We start from the raw sequence: 27560 nt of genomic DNA, 5'->3' as shown, positions 1-27560 counted from the left end.
TTATAAAATGCCCAGTCACAATGTGGATTAGAACTGGCCCCATTTCATACTTTGTCATCACCTTCTTCTGCTCACTTCAGTGAACTCTCAAGGGGATTTCACAAACAAGATGACACCTCCCATCTTCTTGACTGATCCTCAGAGAACTGGATGAATCACTTCGTGCTGGGTGCGGCCCATCAGACTCCAGCTGCCCTCTTGGTGCCCCAGGCGCCGGCGCGTTGGGGAGCAGCACGCTCTGGCCTTGTTTGCCCATTTCCCTGGGTCGCTGACAGTGATCTGACAGAAAGCGACACTGACACAAAGAAGCCGAAAGGGGCAGGAATTGGGGATGAGGTCAAAGCAGAGAAACTGAGAAAATCCAGTGAAGTGGAAGCAGAAAGGATAAACACATGAGGGCTTAGGGCAGGTTTCTGGGCTCACATCAGTTGGCCACACCCCTCCCCCAAACCAAGGAAGAAATGTTCCCTCTTAACTACCTTGGTAACCATTAAAGGCCCAGTGCCATGAAGGAAGGATTTGTACACAGGAGCCTCCGGTCCCTCCCGACAGCAGCTAGAAAGCCTAGTAGTCAGTTTCCTGCTCTTTTAAAAGCTAGCTCCCAATAAAGTCTCACCCATAACCAGAGTAGCATCACACACACACGTACAGTAAAGACATCCCACGTTTTTCTGTAACTCTTTTCTCACCTGGATTATTGGAATGACCCCCTCTGGGCTGACTGGCTCCAGTTCCTTCTCCAGGCCACACCTGGACGGTCTTTCTAGGAATGTCATCCTAATATCATACATGTTTCTCCCCAAAACTCTTCAGTGACTCCTTGGGTACTCATACTCAGCAGTATCTGAGTGTTGGCGCTTGGTCAGGAATCTAGAACAATGCATCACGTGGTGGGAAAGTTAATCCCTTTTCGATTCTCTTTCACCCTCCTGGTTTTATCAATGCGAAAGTCTCATCGAGGGCTGGTTTGTCTTCAACATCTCTTTTAAGCGCACTACATTCCATTCTTATCAAAGGGAAGAGTTTTCAGGGTCAGTCTGACTTGGCAAATATAGGTAGGAGTCTAACTAGAATTTAATATCATCATTTGGTTTTCAGTGTATATACTTTTAACCATTTCCTTCTACTTATGAGAAGTGATACTGATTTTCTACTTACAGGTAGTGATATAAACCTTCCATTCTTATTAAACTTACCTAGGCAGTTTAAGTCAATTAATATACCTCTACATATCTGTAGATACATCAGCACATATATATCTACTTATATACGCATATGTATGTATGTATATGTAGATATATACATATGCATATACACATGTGTATATATGTATACACATGCACATATGTAATACATATATGTATATACATATTTACATGTGTGTATATATAGATATATATGTATGCAGATATTTAATAGTTCAGCTACTGTCCTTATATGGCAGAATAATGACTGAGTAGTTTAGGAAACACAGAGCTATGAAATACAGCCCAAACTCCTTCCAGGGCCCACAAATCCCTCTATAATCTTTCACTCACTCCTGTCTCCAGAGAGGCTCAACTCCCTCCACTGCCTCAAAAACATCTTGTAACAAATCATGACAAATCCTCCATGGTCAAATTATGCATGTACAATGTACCATGCATAGTACCCACTGGGCTCCCTTGTAGAGCATGGGCTGTCTCTGTTTCTAGATTGTCTTCCTCATTCTTCTCTACTTAGATAATCTCTACTCATCCCGCCCTCCAGTTGGAGCACCAGGGCACCCCACAAGAAAGTCTTTCTGCCTCATTATTTTAAATGCTACCCTTGGCTGAACTAGGGTCCCCTCCATTGAGCTCCCGTAATATCTTGGTTACATCTTTATGAGAGCATATATCACTTCTATAATTTTTTAAAGATTTTATGTATTTATTTGACAGATTGAGAGCACAAGCAGGCAGAGTGGCAGGCAGAGGGAGAAGGAAAAGCAGGCTCTCCACAGAGCAGGGAGCCCGATGCAAGGCTCGATGCCAGGACCCTGGGATCATGACCTGAGCCAAAGGCAGAGGCTTAACTGAACCACCAAGGAGCCCTCACTTTTGTAGTTCTTAGGTTGTTTCTCTCTCCTCCTATTCAGTAAACCCCAGTGAGACCAGGAATTTCCTTTAGGTCTTTGACACACCTGTCTGGAATATAATGTTTGGTCAATAAGTGTTTGATCAATTAACACCTTATTTTTATCTGGAAGACATATGAGCAGGATAGCTAATAAATAAACCTTAATAATAGTAGAGTAGATGATTTATAAATAATGCAGCCTACCTTAACTGGTGAGAATGAGGGCTCTACCAAAATATGGGAACAGCCCAAATGTCCGTCAACTAAAAGATGGAGAAATACAGTGTGGTATATCCACACAATGGAATATTACTTGGCAATGAAAAGAAATAGTGCTGATATGTGTTACAGCACAAATAAGCTTTGTGTAGGAAGTGTCCAGAATAGCAAATATATAGAGAGAAGGTAGATTGGTAGTTGCTCAGGGTTAAGAGAGGAGGACGGTATTGGTTAGTGACTGCTCATGGGCACAGGGTTTCTTTTGGGGCTGAGAAAAATGTTCTAAAATTAGATTTTGGTCATAGTTGCACAACTGTGGATATACTAAAAAAATAATTGAATTGTGCACTTTTCATGGGTGACTTGTATGGTGTCTGAATTATATCTCAGTAAAGCTGTTAGAGTGAAGTCTCCATGTCAGATCGTCAGATCCTCCACAGTTTACCAGGTAGTGATCCTGGGCAAGGTAGTTAGCTTCTCTGTGACTCAGTTTCTCTTCCATAAAACAGAGGTAATCACAGTACCCATCACAGACCTGCAAAATAATAACACTCAAGGGGTGTCTGGGTGGCTCAGTTGGTTCAGCAACTGCCTTTGGCTCAGGTCATGATCCTGGAGTTCCAGGATCAAGTCCTACATGGGGCTCCCTGCTCAGCAAGGAGTCTGCTTCTCCCTCGGACCTTTCCCTTCTCATGCTCTCTCTCTATAAATAAAATCTTTCAAGAAACAATAGCACTCAAAAAATGTCATGTATCATGATTGCTAAAAGATGTAGTATATTCTGAATCATGGGGGGAAAGATGACCTATTTTAACATACTTGTAATATGAACTGTCTTGGTTCTTTCATGAATGGTGGCATGTTTACAGCATATATAATATTCATGGTTAATAGCCATCCTGTATACACCATGAACAACTCTTCAGAAAATGCACACATGTATGCCCATTATGTTCTGGTTTAATCTGCAGAACTATTGTTACCCCGACTTACAGACAAGTGAAGGTGTGCACGGAGAGGGTAATTTGCTCAGCTCCCTGCACCTTGTCCGTGGAGAATGGAAGGCCTCCAACCCATTCGTCAGTACCGTTTCTGGTACCGAGGCTGTCCCATACGCCAACGTGCTGACATACACATACCCAACGAATAGGCCAATTGCCCATCAAGAGAACTATCCCAATGGAGGTAATGGGCTCCACCATGCTTTCCTTATCTAAACACACCTCCCACGTGAAACTACCCACACAGGCCCTCCTGTCCTGTCTGAGATTGTATGGTAAGAAATCTTCTTTCAAAATGGGAAATAGACAGAGTCTTTTGTCTCGAGAATGCTGTTAAACAAAACCTCGGAAAAGATAGGCCTGGGGGGTCTGGAGCAGAAAAGTGTGATCCTCTTCTCTCAACACCAACATTACGACACCGTGAAGAATTGTGCTTATAACATCTGACTTCAATCATTGCAGTCAGTAGCAAAGAATGTGTTACACATGGCATGTGCATAAGGCAGCACAAGTGGGTTGTAGGAAGCGCGTCGTCTGATCAAAAAGGACAGTGCAAAACTAATCCCAAGTGGAGAGCAGAATTCACTTGGAACATCTGGGAACACAGTTTATGGGGCTTCAGATTAAATTCTCTCTCTCCGAGAGTATTCAGTGAATCCATAGGTCAGAGCTTCAGCCCACGTATACGAGATTATAAATTATAAATAATTCATATGTGAGCAGAGCCATATTTTAGTATTGAATTCTCACTAAATCTCTGCGTCAAAGAGATGACAATCTCATCTGACAGATTTTGAACAGTGTCCGTGTCTTGTTGGATTTTGCATTCCCAGCATTTCCTGTGGATTTGGCATACAGAAGGCTCTCAATAAATGTTGGTGGAGTCAGTAACTGAGTGAGTGAGTGAATTATCACTTGGGAGGAAATTGCATTGGGTATTTATGAATTAACATCTACTCAACACTTTCAGGAATGTTCATTATTAGTTAGTTGAATGATGAATGAATGGACTTGAAATGCATTTCGTAATTCATTTCATAATATATGTAATTGTCGGATCACTGTGTTGTACACCTGAAGCCAATATAATACTGTACATCAATTATAATTCAGTTTTTAAAAATTAAATAAATAAATTGCCGAATGATGGACGAATGGACTTTAAATGAATTAATATGACAAGGTGGGTTGTTCAGAAGGAGACTGAAAGGTGAATAAGGTTTTCATTAATTTCCAGTGTCCTATCTGTTTAATTCATTTAAAAAAACTTTTAAGATTTGCTTTAAAAAGAGAGGTAAATTTGGGGTGCTAGCCTAAGTCATCCTTAATTTTGAGAATAGGATTTTTCAATGAAATTGAAGTATGGTTCAGAATATGGCATTCAATTATGAGACAGTTATCTATATCTTCTGTATATATATCTCTTCCATACACTTTGTGTTCATCAGGAGCCATTAGAGTTGGGGTCATACAGGGCAGATGAGCAATAACTCGCTTTCCCAGAGGTCAGTTTTCCAGCAACTTTCCCCTCTTTACACAGAGCCAGGAAATGTAATAGGACGCTTAGCATCAACTATTGCTGTACAAATCCCATACACTTAAGTCTCTTTGAAAAGGAGGCTTTGACTCTCTTTCACACTCCATTTGGGGTTTTTTATGTATAATCTTCATAAGGTTGATGATTTTGTTTCTGAATGTATGTTGAGTACAAATAGCAACTACATAAAAAGCTGAACACTAAGAAGTCTTTCACTTTTCACTGGTAACTGTGAGATTTATCAACGTTATATAACCCAATCAATGACAAAGGAAGAATTCCTAAACTAGGTGCTCCAAATAAAACAACCCTCTTTACCATCATTTGGTTTACAGTTGAGGAAACTTTTGAATAGTTTCAAAATAAGTTTCTGTGTGGATACTGACCGGTGTTTTTATGATGGGAACCATGAATAATTAAGAAAAGTTTTAATCTGGGGCACCTGGGTGGCTCAGTCATTAAGCGTCTGCCTTGGGCGCAGGTTGTCATCCCACGGTCCTGGAATGGAGCCCCACATCAGGCTCCCTGCTCAGCCGGCAACCTGCTTCTCCCTCTCCCACGCCCCCTTCTGCTGTTCCCTCTTTTGCTGTATCTCTCTCTAGCAAATAAATAAAATAAAAAAAAAAAGTTTTAGTTTGTTTAAGATGGCATTACAGTATAAAATCAAAATTTTAAAGCCTTCTATATGTAATTTTGACAGTAAAAAAAAATGGACATTTTGAAGGATAAGGTTCAATGTAAGTAGGAAACCCACATGTATGGACTATCTATTCTAAGATAGATCCAGTAAAGTAGGAGAAATTGTTTTCACATTTAAAGTTTATACATGAGTGTTCTTTACTTTCAAAATCTTTGAAAATCCTAGATTAGTAAAAATATTTTAAAGCAACACAGGTTAATACACTCTAGATTATGTCCTCGCCTATCTTCCATTTCACATGACAATATGTAGAAAATCAATTTACTTAACTTGAAGCTTGTAAGGTTTCTTTTAGATGGTGTTAAAAGCTATAAACAATGTGGCAACTGACCATTTACAAGAAAGAGGCTGATAAAAAAGGGAATTATATAATGCTTCAACTTGGGAAAGGAGGAAAAATACATCATAGCATAGAGTTACTTTAAAGCTGTAATGTTGGCCAAGGGAGATTAAATTGCCTTTGGGGTGTACAGATGCAGAAGATTCCATTGGTGTGCTTTTCAAAGCAAAGACAGATGATATTAGGAAGTAAAGCATGAGGACTTCTGCTTTAATCTGTGCACATTAATGTTTTGATCTATGACTAATTGGAATTGCAAGTAGGGTTTGGAAGATTCTTACAGTCAGTTCGAGGCTAGCAGACGTGTAAATTCTCCTAAAAATGCAGCTAGAAAGATGGCCTGGCCACAAAGGAAAGAACGTGTGAAGAACTGTTCTAATTTAAGCCCCTTAGTGTGTCTAATTCAAAATTAATAAGGAATATGCACAAAAGTGACAAAACATTCAATGCTTGCTCTCAACAGAGAACAGAAAGTAAAATATACTCCATGATCCCCCAAAATAAAACATCACTCCCTTTTTACGTCTTTAAATAAAAGAAAAAGAACTACCACGGAAGAGATTTACTAAATCCAAAGACGATTTCTCCGCTCCAACCCAGTCCTGCAGTGGTTCTCAGAGCCTCCAGGATGGTCTGAGCTTCTGCGCATGGCATATGAGGCCAGCTTGATTTGGCTCTGGCCCTTGACGCTCTTGGGGCCTTGTGTTGGGTCATATTGCAGCATAAGCACTTCCATTCAACCCTGACGACCCATCTGCAGTTTCTGGAGAACAGCCTACTTTCTCATGCCCCTATGCTTTTGCGCATCCTCTTCTGCTACCGGAAATGCCGGCCGTCTCTCACCCCTCCCTTCGATTGAGCCCTTACGTCTCTCAAAGCCTCAATTTAAGTGTTGGTGCTTCTTAGAACTGTGATATTAGAAACATTGTGATTAACTGTGTTACGTAAGTTTAAGAAATAAAAAGTTCTCTGAGGGTTTGGTGGCAGAAGAGATTAATTCCTAACCAGCTAAGATCTTGGAGGGATTTCATGGGGAGATTGGTTTTGTATTGGAGTTTATAGGACTAAGAAACTTTTACCATTTTTTATCTTATTAGAAAATGAAGACTTTTATTCTGTACACGTCATTTCCTCTTTGGTCATTTTACTCCCACCTTGGGATCTTGAGATTTAGCTTGGAGATGCTAATAGGATAGAAAAATCACCAATGTATCAATGATTAAAACATAACTTTCCTTTGTTTAGGAGGGTCGTTCTCTTTGAGCAGGTCAAATGGGAGTCACATATCAATGAGGGGAGATTAGGACACTTGTCTGCCAGCCAGATAGTAAGTGGACACCAAAGTTACCCAAACCTACCAACTGGAACTCCAGCCACTCCCTTTGTTGTTTTAAGATTTTATTTGTTTGTTTATTTATTTATTTATTTATTTGAGGGAGAGAGAGAGAGAGAGCAGGAGGAGGAGCAGAGGAGAGAGAGAATCTCAAGCAGACTCTGCACTGAGCACAGAGTCTCTTGCAGGGCTCGAGCCCATGACCCTGAGATCATGACCTGAGCTGAAATCAAGAGTCAGACACTAAACTGACTGAGTTCCCCGGGGGCCGCAGTACCTACTCCCTTTAAATACCACTTTACCTTACTATTCTGACACGAAAACCACTGCTGAAAACTCAGCTCCTTCAAGAAGCCCTCCCTAACGAATGGAAAATGCATTGATAGCTTTCTGAACTTGCAGGAATCAAGGACATGTTCTTAGAGGTATACAGACTTCTAAGTAGAATCAGTCTGGGTAAATTGCTTAACTTACACTTACTTTGGGATTCAAGCATGATGGAGGACGAGTTTATTTGCATGGGGGAACCTCCTAGGAAGTTTCAAAAAGAAATGGTACCTAGCTGCAGAGGTTTGGGTCAGGAGCTGGGCAATGGCAATGGCGGTACTAACATAGCCCTGGGAACTTTTCAGGTGGAACATGCCTGGGATAAGTACCTAGGGCACAGTTAACTGGTCATTGATAGCATTTTGATACAGTGGTGGCAACTCAGGGCAGAAGAAGGGGTCAACAGCAGTTACCATAATGTGGTCGCAAACACTAGTTCTTGCATTGCAGATGAGTCATCCCAGCTAAGGCTGGAACTTCCAGAATGACTGGGGAAGGAAATCTGTTGGAGACTAAAGTTCCTAAGTGTGACTGGAAGCAATACCCTGTAAATGATATATTGTGGCTATTTTTTTTTAATATTTTTTTAAAAGATTTTATTTATTTATTAGAGAAAGAAATCACAAGCAGGCAGAGAGGCAGGCAGAGAGAGAGAGGGGGAAGCAGGCTCCCTGCTGAGCAGAGAGCCCGATGCGGGAATCGATCCGAGGACTCTGAGATCATGACCTGAGCCGAAGGCAGCAGCTTAACCCACTGAGCCACCCAGGCGCCCCTATTGTGGCTATTTTTAATCAGGCTGGCATGGGTTGGAGTAATGAGACGTTATACCTAAAACAAGTAGATATTTGAATAATGGGCATGTGGTTTCACCTTAAGAAAAATGTCAGAAACACATAGAAGATTAAACATATGTTAATCGTGAGTGGCAGCAAAGTAATTTAGAAAGGGTAAACCCACAAAGACAAAAAGACTAGGAGAGAAAATTATAATAGAGGAGATGTGTTAAAAATCTGTGAAATGACTTAGCAGAGAAACCGCATAGTGTTAGTCAAGAACCAACCCAATTCCTAAAAAAAAGAGTACTTTTGAAGGTCCTACTACTGTTAAAAATAGGGAGATTCATTGAAAGTCTTAATTATAAGCAGCTAAATGTCTCCCTTAGCTCACACAGCCAAACAACTATTTCCTCACCACCCAAACTTCAGCACAAACAATAAGCCTGGTCAAAGACTGGAAAGTTCCAGTCTGAAGAGAGTGAGCCCTGAGAGACTCTGGGCTAAGATGCACAAATGGCTGCCTCTGGAAAGTGGGAATCAGGGGTGGAAGGGGTCTGGTGACTTTGTTTTTGTATTTGTTTTTTCATTCTAAGGCTTGTAGTTGTTTAAACTATATACATAACATGGATGATATAATATAATGCCTATGTATCTAGGTGCAAATATATAATCACTTCAACCTAAAATAAAACTGAAATTTAATTTTAATTTAAAGAAGTAAAATAAAAAAGTAAAAAGCTTCATGTTCATGAAAACACAATTTATTTTTTTTTAAAGATTTTATTTATTCATTTGACACAGAGAGATCACAAGTAGGCAGAGAGGCAGGCAGAGAGAGAGAGAGGAGGAAGCAGGCTCCCCGCGGAGCAGAGAACCCGATGCGGGACTCGATCCCAGGACCCTGAGATCATGACCTGAACCGAAGGCAGTGGCTTAACCCACTGAGCCACTCAGGCGCCCATGAAAACACAATTTAAAATACACAGCATGGTATCAATGAAGTAAATTCTTAACCTTATCACCAATACTTTATTCTAGTAGCTACCCAGGGAATTTTTCTTTTTAATGATGACCTCCTCTATTGACACTGAACTGCACGTGCCATAGTAGGAAGGACTGTCACATAAAACCACACAGTTGGGGTGTCTGGGTGGCTCAGTTGGTGAAGTGGCTGCATCTGGCCCTGCATCTGGCTCCCTGCTCAGTAGGGAGCCTGCTTCTTCCCCCTTCTCTGCCCCTTCCTCTGCTTATGCGCTCTCTCTCTCTCCCCCTCTCTCTCAAATAAATAAATAAAATCTTCAAAAAAAAAAAAAAAAACAAAGAAAACACACACAGTTATGCATTCCCCAACTCCAGGGCAGCTGGACTGGGCAATGGGACAGGTGATGGCAAGTATCCATGAGTGTTAGAGCTTGCCTTCTTACTGTTGAATTTATAGTAAGATTTGTGAACTCACTTCCTTACGGCTGGTACAACTCCTTGCTTTTTTGCTTGTTTAGCTTAATCCTCAATAGCCATTTGTTGAATTCCCATGTAGGATTCAGTGCCTTTGACAAGATTCATTGTAAAAATACAAGCATGGGTTTTCTCTTTTTGCAGTTTTCCCATTTTTTTCCCTTCCTTCTTTTCTAAGTTAATAATTATATCTTTGATGTACCTTATACTGATATTTTGCATCTCTAATGATATAGGTAATCACACTTGGTCTAAAGTGTTATACTTATTTTTACATTTCCTTAAGCTTTGCAACTCATTAACCCATAAGAACAAATAATTATGCCTTTGGTTGTTTTAAAAGTTCATCAGTGACTTATTGGCTCTCGAGGCACTCTGAGCATACAAATGAATGTTCCACAGCAAATGTTTAAGAAAGTCAGGCAGTTACCTTTATGACAGGTCCTGGGGAAGGTAAATAGCTAAACCATGTGATAGGTAGCAAAAATGAAGTCTTCCAGTTTTCTCAAATTGATTTAGCATTTGATCTGGTCACCATCAAGTGTCTGCGGTTTTAAAGTCTCTCTTCTCTAATCGTTGACTCTGCCTCCACTCCTGGAATCTTGGTTGAGTGGGAAAACAGTTTATCTGATATGGAATAGTGTCTCTTTAGAGTTGGCCTAGCTGTCCCAGAGAGAAAGGAAGACAAACAATAAGCTAGAAGATGACTCCCATAGAATAATTGCAAAGTGCCGCCACATGAAGATACGGGTTGTCTTTCATCTTTTGAATGCAAGCAGCAGTCTGATGTGGGGTTCAGAGGGTTATTTTAGTTTAAAGAAAAGGAATGCTTAAATCAAGCTCTTGGATAGTTGAATTCAATTCAGTCTATCTTGTAGCACTTGTTCTTTTGGAGAATTACATTTCTGTTTTGACTACTTTGTTTTGAGTTTAAAATGCTTAAAAGCATTGCAAAAATAACAGGAGTTCATTAAGTATTAAGTAGGCACTTCAAAGGATCTCAGAATATGCTTTATAAATATTTCATTCACATTCCCCACATCACTGATGTAAGAACAAGAAAGATTTTTCCATTTAGTGGGAGGAAAAATTCAATTTAGGGTGAAATGGGTCTATGCAGGTTCACATACTGCTCAATAGCAAAATAAAAATACAATCTGTGCTCTATTTAAAATGCAATCATGTTTCTACATCTTCCACACTCAGCTAGTAACTAACTCAAAAATTAGCGAGACTTACTGAGTTCCTTTTATTTTTTCCTAGCCGTTGTTCATTAATATCTTTTCGATAAAATAGATCAACATTCATAGTAATGTTATTTTTAAAAGTTATTTTTAAAACATTGTGGCCAACTGTTTATAGGAAACACAAAGTAGACCCAGTATCCTTTAATCTGCTTGCTGTACTCTCCTCGGAGACCCACAAAAACATACTTAGTAAAAATAATCCTCCCAGAAATAAGAAAGGAGGGGAATAATGCCAGAGAATGAAACATTCATTCAGCTGGTCAGTCACTCAACAGGAGTATTTATTGATTGTCAGCCATGTCCCAGATGCTGTGCTAAAAGCTGGTGATTGAACACACCCTGCCTTCATTGCATTCAAGAAAGGAAGACAGGAAAGTAAATAAAGATGTGACCACAGACGATTCTAAGTGGAAAGAATGGTGGGGGGAAGTAGGGAGAAGGGGGAGGAGGACAGGGTGGGCCGGAGGAAGAGCAGGGAAAGGTGGGAAAGGACTTATTCTGGATTGGAAGACCAAGAGGAACATCTGAAACAGTGATAATCTAAGAATGAAGAGGAGCCAGCCTTTGGAAGGGTGGGTGAGGTGCCAATGAGCATCGTGGTGAAGGTGAATAGACAGGACAGGCCCAAGGAAGAAAGTCCTTAGGATATGGGGGAACCTCACAGTGGCAGCTGCATCCCGAGTGCAGGGAGCCAAAGGACAGTGAGTCAGGATGAGAATGGGGGGGTGAGGCGCTCAGGGCCTGTCGGCCATACTAAGGCATTTGGGTTTAATCTAAGAGCGAGCAGGAATCCATTGGAAGATTTCAGGCAGTGCCAGGGAATTATCTAATTCTGTTTTGAAAAGCTAAGTTTGGCCTCCATGTGGAGCATCTGTGGAGGGGGCCAGGAATAGAAGCAAGAAAGGGAAGAGTGGTTAGGAACGAGCACTGAGTAGGACCTAGGCCTAGGTGACTAGGAGGTGATGGCTGCTTCCCCTGGACCAGCCTTGGTCAGGCCCTTGCCATGAAGACTCTCTAGTCTTCACAACCCGGGCAAAGCCCGGGCGTAGGAAAACACAGGATAAGATTCTTCCAACGCCCTTGCCTAAACAGAAAATTCATTGGACATATACTGCCCATGTCAGTCTAAAAAGCAAAACCTCAGGACACAATAGGAAAATAAATAGTCTGTTATGACTGGAATAGAGTTGACGGTTGGTCCCCAACTTATAATGGTTGGACGTAGCGATTTTTCAACTTTACGACGGGGCAAAAGCAACACATGTTTAGTGGAAACCACCCTTGGAATTTTGAATTTTGCTCCTTTCTATGCTGGCAACATGGGGTACAATCCTCTCTTGTGATGCTGGGCAGTGGCAACCCGCCATTCAGCCCCGCGATCACAAGGGTCGGCAGCCTATACACTCAACAACCATTCTGTTTCCCACTTTCAGTGCAGTATTCAATAAATCACATGAGATGGTCAACACTTGGTTGTAAAATAGGGTTCGTGTGAGATGATTTTGCCCAGCCATAGGCTATGTAAGTATTCCGAGCATATTTAAGGTAGGCCAGGCCAAGCTGTGATGTTGAGTAGGCTAGGTGTATTAAATTCATTTTTGAGTTACAGTATACAGTATTTTCAACTTATGATGGCTTTATCAGGATGTAACACCATGATAAGGGAAGGAAGATCTGTATTTGGAAAGGTTTAGAGAGGGAAATGTAACCCAGAGGATGAGGACTGGACCATGGAGACTTCAACCCATAGCCCGGAAGCCCTTTCCAGTGCTAGACACTGAGCCCAGGAGGGCCCAGCAAGCTTACCTCATTTAATCCTCACCACAGCAGCATGAAAGAGGTGTTAAAATACAACATTAAGAAATTAAGGCCACAAAAGAAAACACACACACACACACACACACACACACACACACACAAAATCTGATAGCAAGGTGACAGAACCATCCTTTGAGACCCTGACCTCTTTCCCAAATCTGTAACCCATTTTCCTTTCCACATAGCACAGCTAGATAATAGTACTTGGGCTCCATTTTGCAAATGGTGGGTGACCAGCAAAGGCTTTTTGATCCCATGGGCTAAGGTAGGATGATGGCTCAGATCATCAGCCCAGATTGTTTGCATGTGCTCCAGGACAGTAGATGGAATATGGGTGGAAGAGAAAGATTTCATTCTGTTGGAAAGGAAGGATCCCTTAGTCATACCATGTTCGTTGCAAGATATTTCGGCAACTTGCTTACTGCATAGAATAAATAAATAAATAAATAAATAACAATGGGAATTTCTGCCTGGGTGAAATAAAATAGATCTGGTTCCTTTAACCAAAGCTTTTGAAAGATTTTCTTTGAAACATTGCCTTGAGAGTCTTTTCAGTGTAGTGATTATGGAACCATCAGACACAACCATGGGTCCAAAATTTGATATATGTACAATGTATGTATATAATGTATATATATTGTATATATATAGATATACACACTTGTATCTTACAGCTTTTCACTTGACTTTTTCGTATTTTTGTTGTCCAATAATTAAGTAATGAAGTTATCTGCTAAAAGACATTTATGATGTGAAAGAGGAGTAGGGAGGGAAGTTTTTTCTAAATTTCCTCTTTTGAAGAAAAAAGTCATTACATGACTTTTTCTGTCATCGCAAAAGGCAAAATGAATAGTCTGTGTGTGATTCATGTGTGCTATTTCAGTGATTCTCAGCCAGGGGCGTTCTGACCCTAGGGATCATTTATTTGGCAACGTTTATATGTTCGTTTTTCGAGGCCGCCATAACAAAGCACCACTGACCGGGTGGCTTCAAGAGCAGAAATTTGTGTTCTCACACTTCTGGAGGCTGGGAAATCCGAGATCAAGGTGTCGGCAGCATTGTTTTCTTCTGAGGCCTTTCTCCTTGACTTGTGGTTCTTTGTCTTTTCCCTGTGTCTTCACCTGGTTTTCCCTCTGTCCCTTTGTGCAGATGCCCTCTTCTCATCAGGGCACCAGTCATAGCAGAACAGGATCCACCGTAATGACCTCATTTTAACTTAATTGCCTCTTTAAAGACCCTGTCTCCAAATCAGTCACATTCTGAGTTACAGAGCACTAAAAGTTCCATACAAATGGGGGGGGAGGGTGCAGAATAGAATTCACCCAGCGGTCTCTGCAAGTTCTTGGTGGTTACAGCTGGTGGAGTCGAGGTGTTCCTGGCATCTAGTGGGTAGAGCCAGGAACGCTGCCCAGCACCTTACAATACACAGGAGACCCCCCCCCCATAGCAAAAAGAACCGTCAAGCCCCAAATGTCAGTATTGAATATCAAGATTGAAAAACCCTGTTCTAATTCCAAAGTGGGTTGTTTGATTTTTTTTTCTAAGCATAAGGAAAAACAGAATCTATTACTCACATGAACATTACTATTGTGAATGATAGCACAGTCTTCAGTAGGACTCTACTCATATCCATATTCAACTGTCTCACACAGAGACGAATTTGTGGCATAAACAAGCTTTGTAAACTGTTTAGACAAACAAATAGAATTATTGTTAAAAGAAAAAAGGGAGCACAATATAAGATATTAGCTCCTTTATCCTTCAGGGAAGAAAAAAATCAAGATGACTCCAGATGGACTGGGAAGGGGGAAAGATCGGAGGTAGAGAGGACTGTTAAGATCTCATTGCATTGCTTGACCGCTAGCCCCGGATGTGTGAAAGGCCCAGGGTTCCACCTGGAATTCTGAGATCTGGGGCTGGGAGAGAAATGGGCCAGGGGCTACACACCCTGGAGCCAAGAAGGACCCAAGAGATATATCCAAAGGCTAAATGAAAGCAGAGTCAATGGGCTGGAGAGGTGTTCTCGAATAGTCACTCCCAGGGGCTGGCGAAGAGGTAAAAAGCAGCCAGAGATACAACACAAAGGTGTGAACAGTAGAGAAGAGACTTTCCCTGAGGTCTCTTCTTACATACGTGGTACTTAAAAGTCAAAAAGGTCAACCAAATATTAGGACCGGAAGTTAATTAGATTAAGGAATCTAAGGGAACTAGACCATGGATTCCAGTTGTCTGTGATTGGGCACAGACAACTGTTAGAGAGAGAGAGAGAGCACCAGCGGTGGGGAGAGACAAAGGGAGAAGGAGAAGCAGACTCCCTGCTGAGCCGGGCACTCCACATGGGGCTCGATCCCAGGACTCTGAGATCATGACCTGAGCCAACGGCAGATGCTTAGCCGTCTGAGACACCCAGGCGTCCCGACATTCCAGTTCTTAAATCTGCTTTCCCACCTCGTTGTCAACCTTGTCACATTTGCTTCCCACGGGTAATTCGCTGCAGTAGATTTCAAAACAAAGCAAAACAAAAACCCCATCACGAATGCCCAAATAAAGAATATTTCGCTTCTGATTGAGACCTCTTCCTCTGAGAGACGTGCAAACGTTCATGACTAACTCTGTGGGCTTCGACTTTGACAGCTGTAGAAAGATTTGGTTTGTTGTCATCACTTCCTTTGTCCCTTTGTTTTTGTTTCGTTTTGTCTGCTTGCTTATCTACTTAGGGTGTGTTCCGAGGACACGAGTTTTTGGATAAGTGGTCCACTCACAGAGAACTACATCTATTGTGGTGTCTAAATGGGGTGTCTGTCCGATCAGTTGGGGGCCCCAAATGCGGTGCTACTGACTATTGGGTGAAAGGATTCACCTGAGGCAGGACAAGGGAGATAGAAGTGTATTGACTATACCGCAAGGGAGCCGACGGCAGGACAGCAGAGGAGAGAGGTTGTCTGCCAGGAGGCCATGGGAGGAGGCTGTTTTTAAAAGAGGGAAGGGGAGGAAGTATGGTGAGGTATGGAATTCTCCCTTTTCTGGTAACCGTGCCTGGTTGTAAGTGGCCCATTGGTCACTGGGGGCCTCTGGGTATTTTGAGGAGGGTCCCCTGATGGGCCTATGTAATTCAGTGAGGGGGGTGCTGTGGGTCCCTTCTACATTCCATCGCTCAAGACCGTGTGCCTAAAAGTGGCCTCTACATCTGTCTCTTCTCTTGTTTTTCACAGAATGTAAATAAGGTTCATGACTACGCAGTCACATTAACTATGTCTGTTGGATCAGGGTGACAATGTAAAATGTTCAAATGAGTTTGCTTTGAGGCTCTGTCTTTTCAAAGTTTCCATTAAAAATTTAATAAAGCAAAGGGACCCATACGTAAGTACATAAGCCAGCTATCTCTAAAGATTTTTAAAATTATACTGTAATTTTAAAAAGGTTTTTCAAGGTAACCCAATATCAATAAGCAAACATTTCTCCACTCCTGTTACATCTCTATGGGTAAAAGTTTTCATGTGTAAAAACACTAAGAGGTCCTATGTTATAATAATAATCATAGCAAACTATGCAGTGCTTATAACATCCCAGATACTACTCAAGTACCTTCCATCTGTTAGCTCAATTATTTCTCATAAGAATTCTGTAAGGCAGATAGTATCATTATTGCTGTTTCACAGATTAGGTAACTGAGGCACAAAGATGTTAAATAACTTGCTCAAGTATGTTCAGCTTAGAAATAACAAAGCCAGGACTCAGACTAAGTCAGGATACCTCTAGAATACCGTCTCCTAGTTATTACACTGCCAGCTATTTAAAAAATACCATTGAAACCTCAGGAAAAATAATAGTATTAGAAAAGAAATGAAAAAAATTGTTAGTCTTTCTTTACATATAAACAAATAATTTCACTTACAACCTGTAAGTTTTATTTTTAACTTGAAGGTCATCAAATAAAATAAAACATTCTTCTGACGCTTTGCACAAAAGAGTATCCTGACGGCTGAAAGTCACATGAAAAGATATTCGGTTCTCCCAGACATGCAGGAAATGCAAATTAAAACCACCAAGAAATGCCATTGTACATTTAGCAAAAATGACTAAAATTTTAAAGAGAAGTAATGCCAATTTTGATGATAATAAATGGAGAAAAAGAGGTATGAAACTACTGGAATGCTCATCCATTGCTGGTGGAAGTATGACCCAACATAACCACTTTAGAAAACTGCTTGGCAGGATCTATTAAAGCTGAGTATATGCATACCCCAAGACCTAGCAATTCCACTCCTAGATATATACCCAGCAGAAATTGCAACCATTTCTCATACATACCCAACAAGATATATGTATATATATGTATATACATGAGTATATACTCACATATATACCTAACAGATATGCACATACTTCATCTATGCTCAACAGAAGACATATTTAAGAAGGTTTATAACAGGGATGCCTGGGTGGCTCAGTCGGTTAAGCATCTGCCTTCAGCTTAGGTCACGAACCGGAGGTCCTACCATCGAGTCCAGCATCCAGCTCCCAGCTCACCGGGAAGTCTGCTTCTGCCTCTGCCTGCCACTCCCACTGCTTGTGCTCTCTGTCTCTCTGACAAATAAATAAATAAATAAACTATTGCTAATGTAACACATGGATAACTATAAACACAGTGATCGAAAGAAGCTTGGAAAACACAAAAAACTCTGCTCCGTATTACTAAGTGAAAGAAGCCAGTCTGAAAAGGCTACATCATGTATGATTTCAACTATATAACATTCTGGAAAAGGCAACACTGGGGAAACAATAGAAGATTCAGGATTGCCAGGATTGGGTATGGGGAGTGGAAGGATGAACAAATGGAAAACAGAGGATTTGTAGATAGTGACAATGCTCTGTCTGATGCTATAATGGTGAATACATTTGTCCAAACCCATAGACTGTACAACAGCGTGTGTATCTCATGTAAATTACCAAGTTTGGGTGATCATGAAGCGTCAGTAGTTTCATCAGTTATAATAAATATACCACTCTGGTGGGGAATGTGGATAACGGGGGAGGCTGGGCCTGTAGGTGGGCAAGAGGCATATGGGCAATCTCTATGGCTTCCTCTTAATTTTGCTGTGAACCTAAAACTGCTCTAAAAAATAAAATGTGTTTAAAAAAAAAAAAGAACTATGCACTATACGATTCCATTTATAGAAAGATCGAAACCAAGCAAAACTAATATAAGGTGTTGGAAGTCAGCAGACTGGTTCCCTCTGGGGAGAAGTGGGTAGAAGGGAACATAAGGGAGCTTCTGAGGCAATGATTATGTTCCATTTCTGGTTTTGTGCTGATTTGTGAAGGTATGTTCACACTGGAAATTTACTGGGCTGGACACTTAAGATTTGTTCATTTTCCCATATAGCACTTCAATAAAAATGTTCTTCAAAGATACATTGTTTTGGAGTTAATAATATGAGAAAAGTATGTGGAAATAACATTATTCATACTATCATAAAATGCTACTCCAGCCTGCACCTTTCCTTTTGAAGTTCACAGGACGGCTTATCTCTAGAAGTATATTTGAAAAGTGATCAATTAAAAAGTGCTGGAATGGCTCCAGCCTGGATCCATTGTTAACAAAGGTATCTGGCAGAAAGCTAAATGCTACTGGATCTCCCAAGACAAATTTTAAATGATTGTACTTAGAAGAAATGGGAATTGCACTATGCTGCTAAAGAAAAAAATATTTGTCTTCAACTGTGGCGGAGATTAAAGAACCATTTTGGGGAGTTGTTTTCTTAATTTGCTTTATAGTCACACTATAAGGAATGGCCTCTTTGTTCACTGATTCCTGTACCGGGTCTCAAATATTAACCATACCTGGATTTTAAGATGGTGGAGTAAGTACCTAATGCAAGCATTTCTCCTGCAACAAATCCATAAAAATGATAGGAAGGGTGTTTCAGCAAGAGAAAGAGGAGAAAAGGAAAAATAAAAGGAACAAAGAGGGAAAGAAGGGGAGAAAGAAAAAGGAGGAGGAGGGGAAGAAGAAGCACTAGCGGCAGCTCAAGTAGAGATGCTTGAGTATGGGGGTAGACGGGGAACATTCAATGGACAAGAATCTTTGAAGAATCTCTAGGACAGAATGCAGACAAGGCTGACTGAAGAGAGAAACCATAACACTAATTCTGAGCAAAAATCTTTGTGAGAGGTGGTATACCCAAAGTGGGTTTTGTTCCCAATAGTGTTTCATAGTAGAAGAGTTTTATGCATCACACTTAGAAGCAGTGTAGCCATTTGATGAGAAACATGATTTAAAAAAAAAATGGATTGGGTAAGATCATCTACTTGCTTATAGGAAGGCTGCAGTAGAAGAGAGTTCAAGTCAGCATTCATTGAGTATCTTCTATAAGGCAAGACTCCTTTAGACACTAGAAGTATACTGTAAAACAAACAAACAAACAACAACAACAAAAAAGACCATGAGGAGTCAGAGCCTACTGTAGAAGATAGACACATAAACATATCACTTCAGTATGATGCCATTAAATGTGTGGGGTGATATGGGAAGACAGGGAACAAATCACTTACCCTAACCTTACAGCTGGGCGAAGGCTTCCTGGAGGAGATGACACCCTACCTGAGTCTGGAACAATGAATGAAAATCAATATGGCAGAGTAGTAAAGCTTCTGTGTACTGCACAATGGAGTTTGCGGTGCCATAGTAAAAAGCGTGGATTTCATTTGGAAAATGACACTCATTGAAAGGTTTTAGGGGTGCGTGGGTGGCTCAGTCATTAGGCGTCTGCCTTCGACTGGGGTCTTCCCTGGGATCGAGTCTCACGTCAGGCTCCTTGCTCACCCCTCCACCTGCTGCTCCCCCTGCTTGTGCACTCTCTCTCGCTCTCTCTCTCTCTGTCAAGTAAATAAATAAACAATAAAGTTTTTAAAAAAGAAGAAGAGGTTTTAAGTAGGGTGGTGTTTTGTCTAATTCTGCATTTTTTTAAATGGATCTCTCTAACCATTAGAGGGTAGGCCTAAAAGAATAATAAGGCCTGAAAGACTGATAGCAGGCAACCGTGGAGTGGGGAGGCAATTTCGGATGACTGGGGCAGAGATGGTGAACACCTGCAGCAGGGAAGAGTAAAGAGAGAGAAAAAGAGATAGGCAGAGAAAATGCAAGAAAGAAGACTTGAATGGTATCTAAGACTTGGGCTTTCCTGGAAGGAAGATGTCAATGGCACTAACTAGAAACTGGCACTACAGAAAAAGAAACAAATACGGAATAGGAAGTAATTATTTCCATTTTGAACATGGTGCATGGTCACGCATGGCGCATTCCTGTAAGATTGCTAACTGGACGTATGCAGAAGGAAGCTAGATACATGGTTCTGAAATTTAGGGGAGAGGGATTAAGACTAGGAAATTAGATATATGGGTCTGAAGTTTAGGAAACAGAAATTAAAACTATGGTTCTGAAATTTAGGAGAGAAGGATTAAGATTTAGGAGAGAGGGATTAAGGCTAGGATGGGGGAGTTATGGGCATCTAAGAGATACTTAAACCCAGGGAAGTAAGTAAGAGTCTCCAAGAAAGGGCAGAGATTGAAGAGCACTAGGCCAAGGGCAGAACTCCAGAGAACACTGACATTTAAGGGATAAATAGAATAAAATCCCACAAAGGAGCCTATAAAGTAGAAAGTTCGGAAAGTATGGAAAGAATCCTGAGAGAATGATGACTTGGAAACCAATGGTGTACAGAGTTTCCAGGAAGAGTAAATCTAATGCAGGAGAGAGGCCCACTAAGTCCTGTGTTCATTAAATTTGACAATATGGAAGTCCCTGTTTCTTTGGCAAGAGCAATTTCATTGGAGTGTAGGGATGGAAGTCTGTGTATTGTGGGTTAGAAAGGGAATGGGAAGTGGGGGCTGCAACTGTAGACTATAAACAACCCCAAAGGGATTGAGAAAGACTGAGCAGCAAGTAAAGGAAGACATGGGATTGAAAGATCCTGCTTCCTGTCAGTTTTAGTAGAGGAAAAGACTTGACTCTGTTTGTACACCAAAGGGGAAGAATAGGTTTAAAAAAAAAAAAAATAGAGGAAGTAGAAGGAATTATTCAGGGGCACCTAGATGGCTCAGTCTTTAAGTGTCTGCCTTTGGCTCAGGTCATGATCCCAGGGTCCTGGGATAGAGCCCCACGTCAGGCTCCCTGCTCAGCAGGGAGCCTGCTTTTCCCTCTCCCACTCCCCCTGCTGTGTTCCCTCTCTTGCTGTGTGTCTCTCTGTCAAATAAATAAATAAAATCTTCAAAAAAAAAAGGGGGGGGAGGTATTATTCATGAGTAATGAGCTATGGCATCCTAGAGGGGATGGGACCCATCAGCAAGGCTAAGCAAGTAGAAAAGTATGGGTATAGTAAGCAGGGTACAAAAAAGAACCAGAATTCGGTTTATTTCATGTGTGGTGGTCTAAAGAATCTCAGTTGTTTTCATGAAGTGAGAAGGAAGGTGTATCATGATGGGAGTCGTTGATTAAGAGGTTTGAAGCAAGTGGTCAAGATTGGCCACAGTTCCTGAGGGAGTACATTGAGCAATCACAAATAACAGAATTGTGCAGCAGTGTTGAGAACCCACAAAGACCATGAATTTATAGTCCCCAGTCGGCACATTTGTGAGTTTCTCTTTTCTAGTAGCACTCAGTACCCTGGGTTAGGAACAGAGAAAATGAATTAGGGTGTTTTTCCAGAGCTGGGATTTTGCCAGGAGAATGAAACAAAAGACAAGGGACCAGGAGGTTGAGGGTGTTGGTGAGGTAGTGATCCAGGTGACCAATGCATGATGTAAGCTAGGTTCTTAGGCTAAGACAAAGCTCTAATACTGGAAGTATCAAAGGACCAGAGATTGAAATAGAAGACTAAGCTGGAAAGACAAAAGACTGGAACACAAGGGTCCGTAAAGCTAGATCTTAAATGGGGGTGAGGGGAGGGTGGGGGAGCACAGGAGTAGGAATTTGGAAATAGAGAAGCTAATGCATTCTAGGGAAAGAGAATCACATGTGAAAAACAGATGCAAAGGGGAACAGCAAGAATTTCAAGTATATAAGTGGACCACACACTGCATAGAGGAAAGTGACATGAAATCAAGGTGGAAACATGCGTTAGGCCAAATCATGAAGAGCCTAAATAGTTTGGGTATTTGTTCCTCTAAGAGGTCTGGAGCCAGCCAAAGTTCTCAGATGGAGGAGGTCCATATGGCTAGAGCTGGGAGGTTTGCCCTGCACAGGGACTCCTCCGAAGGGACTGAACTCCAGGCCAAGCTCTGCTTGCAAACTAGTCACCTTGTTCTGCTGCTTCAGTGCAAAGAGCTTTTCTGTAATTCATCATGCCCAACTCCAGAGGAGACTCCTTTTCCTGTGGATACACCTGAGGGTTTGCCTTTCTTATTGGCTAACAGTGGGTCTGAGTGGAGTGACGATCAGATAGATGGGCTTTTTGGGGTGACCCGTCTGGCCATGGTACAGAAGGTGACCTAGACACAGTATGAGGAGACACAGTAAGCAGGAAGAACAAAAGGGTTATTCATGTAACAGGGACTTGACCAAACATAGAAGCCAAGAAGAAGGAAGGGAGGCCAGATCCAGAAGAAAGTTCTATAGAATTAATACTGGGTATCTTTATGGACGTAGGGACAGGAGGAAAGGGAAAAGTTGAAGCTGACTTGGATTGATTCTCCATTGTGTCCCTAGACCTACCCACAATTAATGCTCAACTCAGATTTGTCAAATGAAGAAAAACAATAGAGTTGCAAACAACAAAGACATTTGCAAGAGAGAGAGACTGTCTGCTAGGACAGAACTCTATTTCTAGGAAACAATTAGGCCTCCTAAACTCTGAGTGAGTTGTAGAGCTCAAAGCTCTCATCTGGGAATTTAGGGTTCCTCCTGTGCCGTGGTTCTAAGCCTTGCTTGAACATTCCAATCACTAGGGCAGGTTTTAAACATCCCAGTGTCCATACTGGACCCATCAACTCAGGCACTCTGGGGATGGGACCCAGACATCAATATTCCGTAAAGGTCCTGCGGTGATTCCAATATAGAGTTAACTGCTCCCACTGAGCTCTTCAACCCCTATTACAGATTTCCAGACACGGCCATTAACACAGCATCGGCAAGAGTAGGGTCAGAGACAGGGAAGAATGGCCAAACATATTTGACCATCTTGTCACAACGAATCTTCCATGTCTTATGAAATCTTTGTCCATAGTGACCACTTCTTCAAAATTAATTCCAACATTTTGGCAAAAGATGAAAAAATTAAAGAAATCCATTACATTGTTTCACAAATGTTAGGAAACTGAGTCATAGACAAAAATGTGGAGCAACATGAGGCCACCTTTTAAAATCATAGTTTAAAAAATCAGTAATGTACAGGTTTGGAAATTTATCTTACGATCTCCTGATTTGGTGTTAAAGTTATATGCATTCCAGGGGTCAGAAGGACCAAATACTAAAAATAAATGTTTACAAATAATTTAAGTAAGAAAGAGAATATTTTTGTACAGAGTTTTAATGTTCTTACTCTATCATTTTTAACTCAAAATTGACATAAAGGCAAGAAGAGCATTGCTAATCAAAGAGCGGTCCAGGGAAGTGTCCTTCCCAGGACATGGTTGTTTTTTATGATCCACAACAGATAAGAATTTGAGAGTAAAAGGGGCGCCTTGGTGACTCAGTCTTTAAGGGTCTGCCTTTGGCTCAGGTCCTGATTCCAGCGTCCTGGGATCAAGCCCCACATTGGGCTCCCAGCTCAGCAGGAGGCCTGCTTCTCCCTCTCCCACTTCCCCTGCTTGTGTTCCCTCTCTTGCTGTGTCTCTCTCTGTCAGATAAATAAATAAAATCTTTTAAAAAAAATTTTTGAGAGTAAAGTTTAGAAACTTTTATAGTAATTGAAAAATTACTGAATCACGTAACAAAATATTGAGCTCCTGTTTTACTCATTCTAGTGTTTTTATTTCCCTTTTCTAGTAATTTATTTTATTTTATTTTATTTTACTTTTTTAAATTATAAACCCATAGCAAATTCAAAATCTTAAAAAATCAGTATTTCACCATGGATAGTTTAGTTTGGGAAACTAGAGGACCACTATTCCATTTGAACATCAATGCAAAGGTGAACACGGAATGAAAAAAAGTAAATACAGACAAATTCCTTTTTATCTTCTCTGCTTGGAATTTATATTTTAGAGGTCTGTTTCATTTTACCTTAGATGGTTGATATGAAAAGTTGTTTTCTGCTATAGGCTTATATGCATTGCTTAGAAGCTCTCTAAAAGAAAATATAAGAGGCGCCTGGGTAGCTCAGTTGATTAAGCATCCAGCTCTTGGTTTCAGCTCAGGTCATCCTCTCCTGGTCGTGGGACTGAGCCCCACACTGGGCTCTGCACTCAGCATGGAGTCTGCCTCAGATTCTTTCTCCCTCTCCCTCCCTCTCTCTCTCTCTCTCTCTCTCTCTCTTAGATAGGTAGATAGATATATAGATAGATAAAATCTTTTAAAAAGAAAACAAACTTACTCGAAAACAAATGGTAAAGGAATGGATTAGCAGGATTTGCTCATTTTCTAAGAGGATCCCCAATATCAGGTAACACAGAGAAGTTATTAATTCCTTTTAGGAAAGAGAGATTCCTCTTTTTAAGAAATAAGTCGCTCTCTTTTGATTGGAAACAGCTAGCAAGAGTTTAATAGCATAAACTATTAAGGAAGAGACACCCTAGTTTAACTATAGGGAAACCTGCCACATGGAGATCATTTCTCCCAAGATCATGCAGCTGATGAATGAGGTCAGGATTCAAACCTAAGACTCTCTACACTGACAGTGCTTTGCTCTCTCCACCGTTCCTCCATCTCAAGTGTTCCGGGGGGACTCTGAGAGTGTAGACTTATATAAGCTTCACTTCCAGGAAACTGAGATAGGATAGTGAATATTAAAGTCATGTGGAATGTTTATGAATCTCCTTAAATGTAAATGTCCTCATTCTGTTTAGAGCTTTCGGCATATACACGAGAGGGATGTGTGTCCCGTACTGTTTTGCACATCACCCAGAAAAATATAACAGGAGAGGAAACTTAGTGCTCTCCGTACCAGCTGTCTTCATGTTGAAACTGGTTGGATCTTGGTTGCTAATAAACATGCTCCGAAAGCAAACCATCTTGATTCTTTTAGGAAATAAGTGGGATATCAATGAGAAAATAAGTGAGTACCTAAGAAATACCAAGTCTTTGCCCGCATTATATGGTCCCTGTGAGGAATCCAGAAACTTCATTGATTAATTTTATACATGTCTGTTCAGTGAACTGAACTAAACAACTTTGCTACTTCAGAGAAGTAACTGCACAACAGATTTAAATTGCTGATCAGTTATTTGCCACTGTTACCTAGAGAGCATGAGAAAACCATCCAGATATTCAATATATGGAAAACCAAAAAATTTTAGTGTATATTTTTGACATCGTTTAATTTTAGCTTAAGAATATAGCATGTTACTCAGCTATATAAGTGTTCAGTGGCAGATATTAAAATGTATAATTGTCTTTTTACCATACTCTGAAATATTTAACTGAATATTTTAATCTTCCTATTCATGCTAGTGACTTTTCAGTCACTTTTTAAAGAGTAAATGATCAATCCCTGCATTCTTAATCATCAGTGATTAACAGTTAATATTTGATAAAGAAACCAAGCACTCTATACTGACAACAGCCGGTTAGATGCTATGGGTGTGACCACTTAAATAATTGGAATAATCCAGATTTTTTAAAAAGCTCATGGGTGAAATAGATGAAGGTGGTCAGAAGATACAAAATTCCAGTTATACAATAAAAAAGTCCTGGGGAAGTAATGTACAGCAGGGTGAATATAGTTAATAATTCTGTATTGTTTATCCAAAAGTTTCTAGGAGAGTAAATCTTAAGAGTTCTCTTCACAAGAAAAAAAAATGTAAATGCGATGAATGTTAGCTAACCTTATTGTGGTAATCATATATATATATATATATATATATATATATATATCAATCACATCATTATGTTGTACACCTAAAATTACTACCATGTCATATGCCAATTAGGTCAGTTCTAAAAATAATAAATAAAAAGAAAGTTCACTGTCTTATCTTGAGATAAATTTTAAGTATGTACACCTGATCTGAGATTATAATGAATTTTTAATAGAATCTGAACCTTCAGGTTTGAGCAAGCAGTCATGTTTTAAGTCAGTCTTCAGCCGACTATCACATAAAGTTTTAGCTGGTCTTGGTGACAGTCTGTCCCGCCACCGGTCTTTTGTCCTCTGAGATACAGATGGCATCTATCAGTGACGCTGTAGGGTTATGTGGGAGACCGTCAAGAAATAGAAAAGTAAAAACAGAATAAAATCGCATTACACGGAGTTTCCCTTAAAACAAAAATTGATTGAGTTCTACCCGAAGTGGCTTGTTGTTTCCTGTGCCAGGAACTACTGTGCGGGCCCAGCAGGAAGTGTGCTCCGAAGCGGGATCACATTACACCCTTGTTTTATGGTTCATTTCACTTATTTAATGCAATCTGAGAACCTGCAAAGGGAACATGTTAGAAGGAGGGAATGGGCTTTTTGTCTTGTTTTGTTTTGTTTTTTTTAAGTTTCTTTGAATCCAAACATTTGTTTTTACAAGGTGCTTACAGCCCCCAGAAGTGGGACTTGCAGAGAGTTGCAAGGGGAAGGCATTTCTCTTTGTCACAAAATTCAAAGCAAGAACTGAAGTTGGGTTATGTCTAGGGTTGAGTTATGTCTGTTTCCTTTGCTGTCCTACTTCCATAATTTTCAACGTGAAGTACTGCCATCATGCCCATGAATGGTCTAAATCGTTCTGAATTCATAGGAGCCCGTCCTAGGGGCTCTCATTTGACAGAGAGCCCGAGATGGGCTGGGGCTGGGGTGGGAGCTGGGAGCTGGGGGCGGTAAGGAATATCTTTAAGATGCAAAACAGCGGTTCATTGGTCAAGCGAAAGTATTGCTTGAAAATGTGTGGAGGGAACAGCTGGATTCCCTGGTGGTGGCGGACGCCGCTTCTCACGTGCTGTCTGTTTTCCTCTCCAGAGACCTCAGTATGAACAACATCAGTCAGCTGCCCCCGAATCCCCTGTACAGCCTCCGCTTCCTAGAGGAGTTGTAAGTATTGCGTAGTAGTGATGCGTCCAGTCAACACTGAGCACATTCCTGGGTTTGCCCCTCACACTCACTGTGGGAACCAGATAAAACAAGGCAAAAAAGCTGTCAGCACCAACAATTTTGGCACATGAGGAAACACTTAGTTGGGAGGGAAGAAAAAAAGAAATTGCCTAAGATTCTGGAAATCAACTTATAAAGGAGTTGACCATGAGGCTACAACTTTCTAAGGTGAGACTTGAGCCAAACAAATTAAAATTTTAAAACAAAGGCAGTTTAAGAGGCCTGGATGTCTCTTTGGAAATAGTTAAGCGGCAGGATATTAAAAGTTTGAATACCGGTTCATGTTTATTAAAATAGCAAGTAAAGCTATAATCAAAACCAAAAACTGCCGCTTGGTTCGGGTTGTGACGGGGAGAATGAAGTCCACATTCCGTAGCACCAAAACTTCTTGTCCTAATCACTTTTAATTACTATTTTCCTACTTCTTAATTTAGCTTCCCTCAAGGCTTGAACAGAAAAACATGAAATCCACAGAGGACTTC

At 40.8% G+C, this 27560-nt stretch overlaps 1 protein-coding gene across 2 annotated transcripts in view; it reads left to right on the top strand.

Annotated features, from left to right (window-relative positions):
* LGR5 (leucine rich repeat containing G protein-coupled receptor 5) overlaps window positions 1–27560 on the top strand; it is a 124388-nt gene that overhangs the window by 29157 nt on the left and 67671 nt on the right. For both annotated transcript variants that reach the window (XM_032347029.1, XM_032347028.1), the window contains exon 2: window positions 26947–27018. In XM_032347029.1, coding sequence (XP_032202920.1) covers window positions 26947–27018 — 72 coding nt within the window. The remainder of the gene's footprint in view (window positions 1–26946; window positions 27019–27560) is intronic.

The sequence above is a fragment of the Mustela erminea genome, chromosome 6 (genome assembly GCF_009829155.1).
Source record: "Mustela erminea isolate mMusErm1 chromosome 6, mMusErm1.Pri, whole genome shotgun sequence".
In the NCBI taxonomy this organism is placed as follows: Eukaryota; Metazoa; Chordata; class Mammalia; order Carnivora; family Mustelidae; genus Mustela; species Mustela erminea.
Note: the sequence above shows the minus strand (reverse complement) of the source record. Positions and strands in the feature narration are given on the sequence as shown.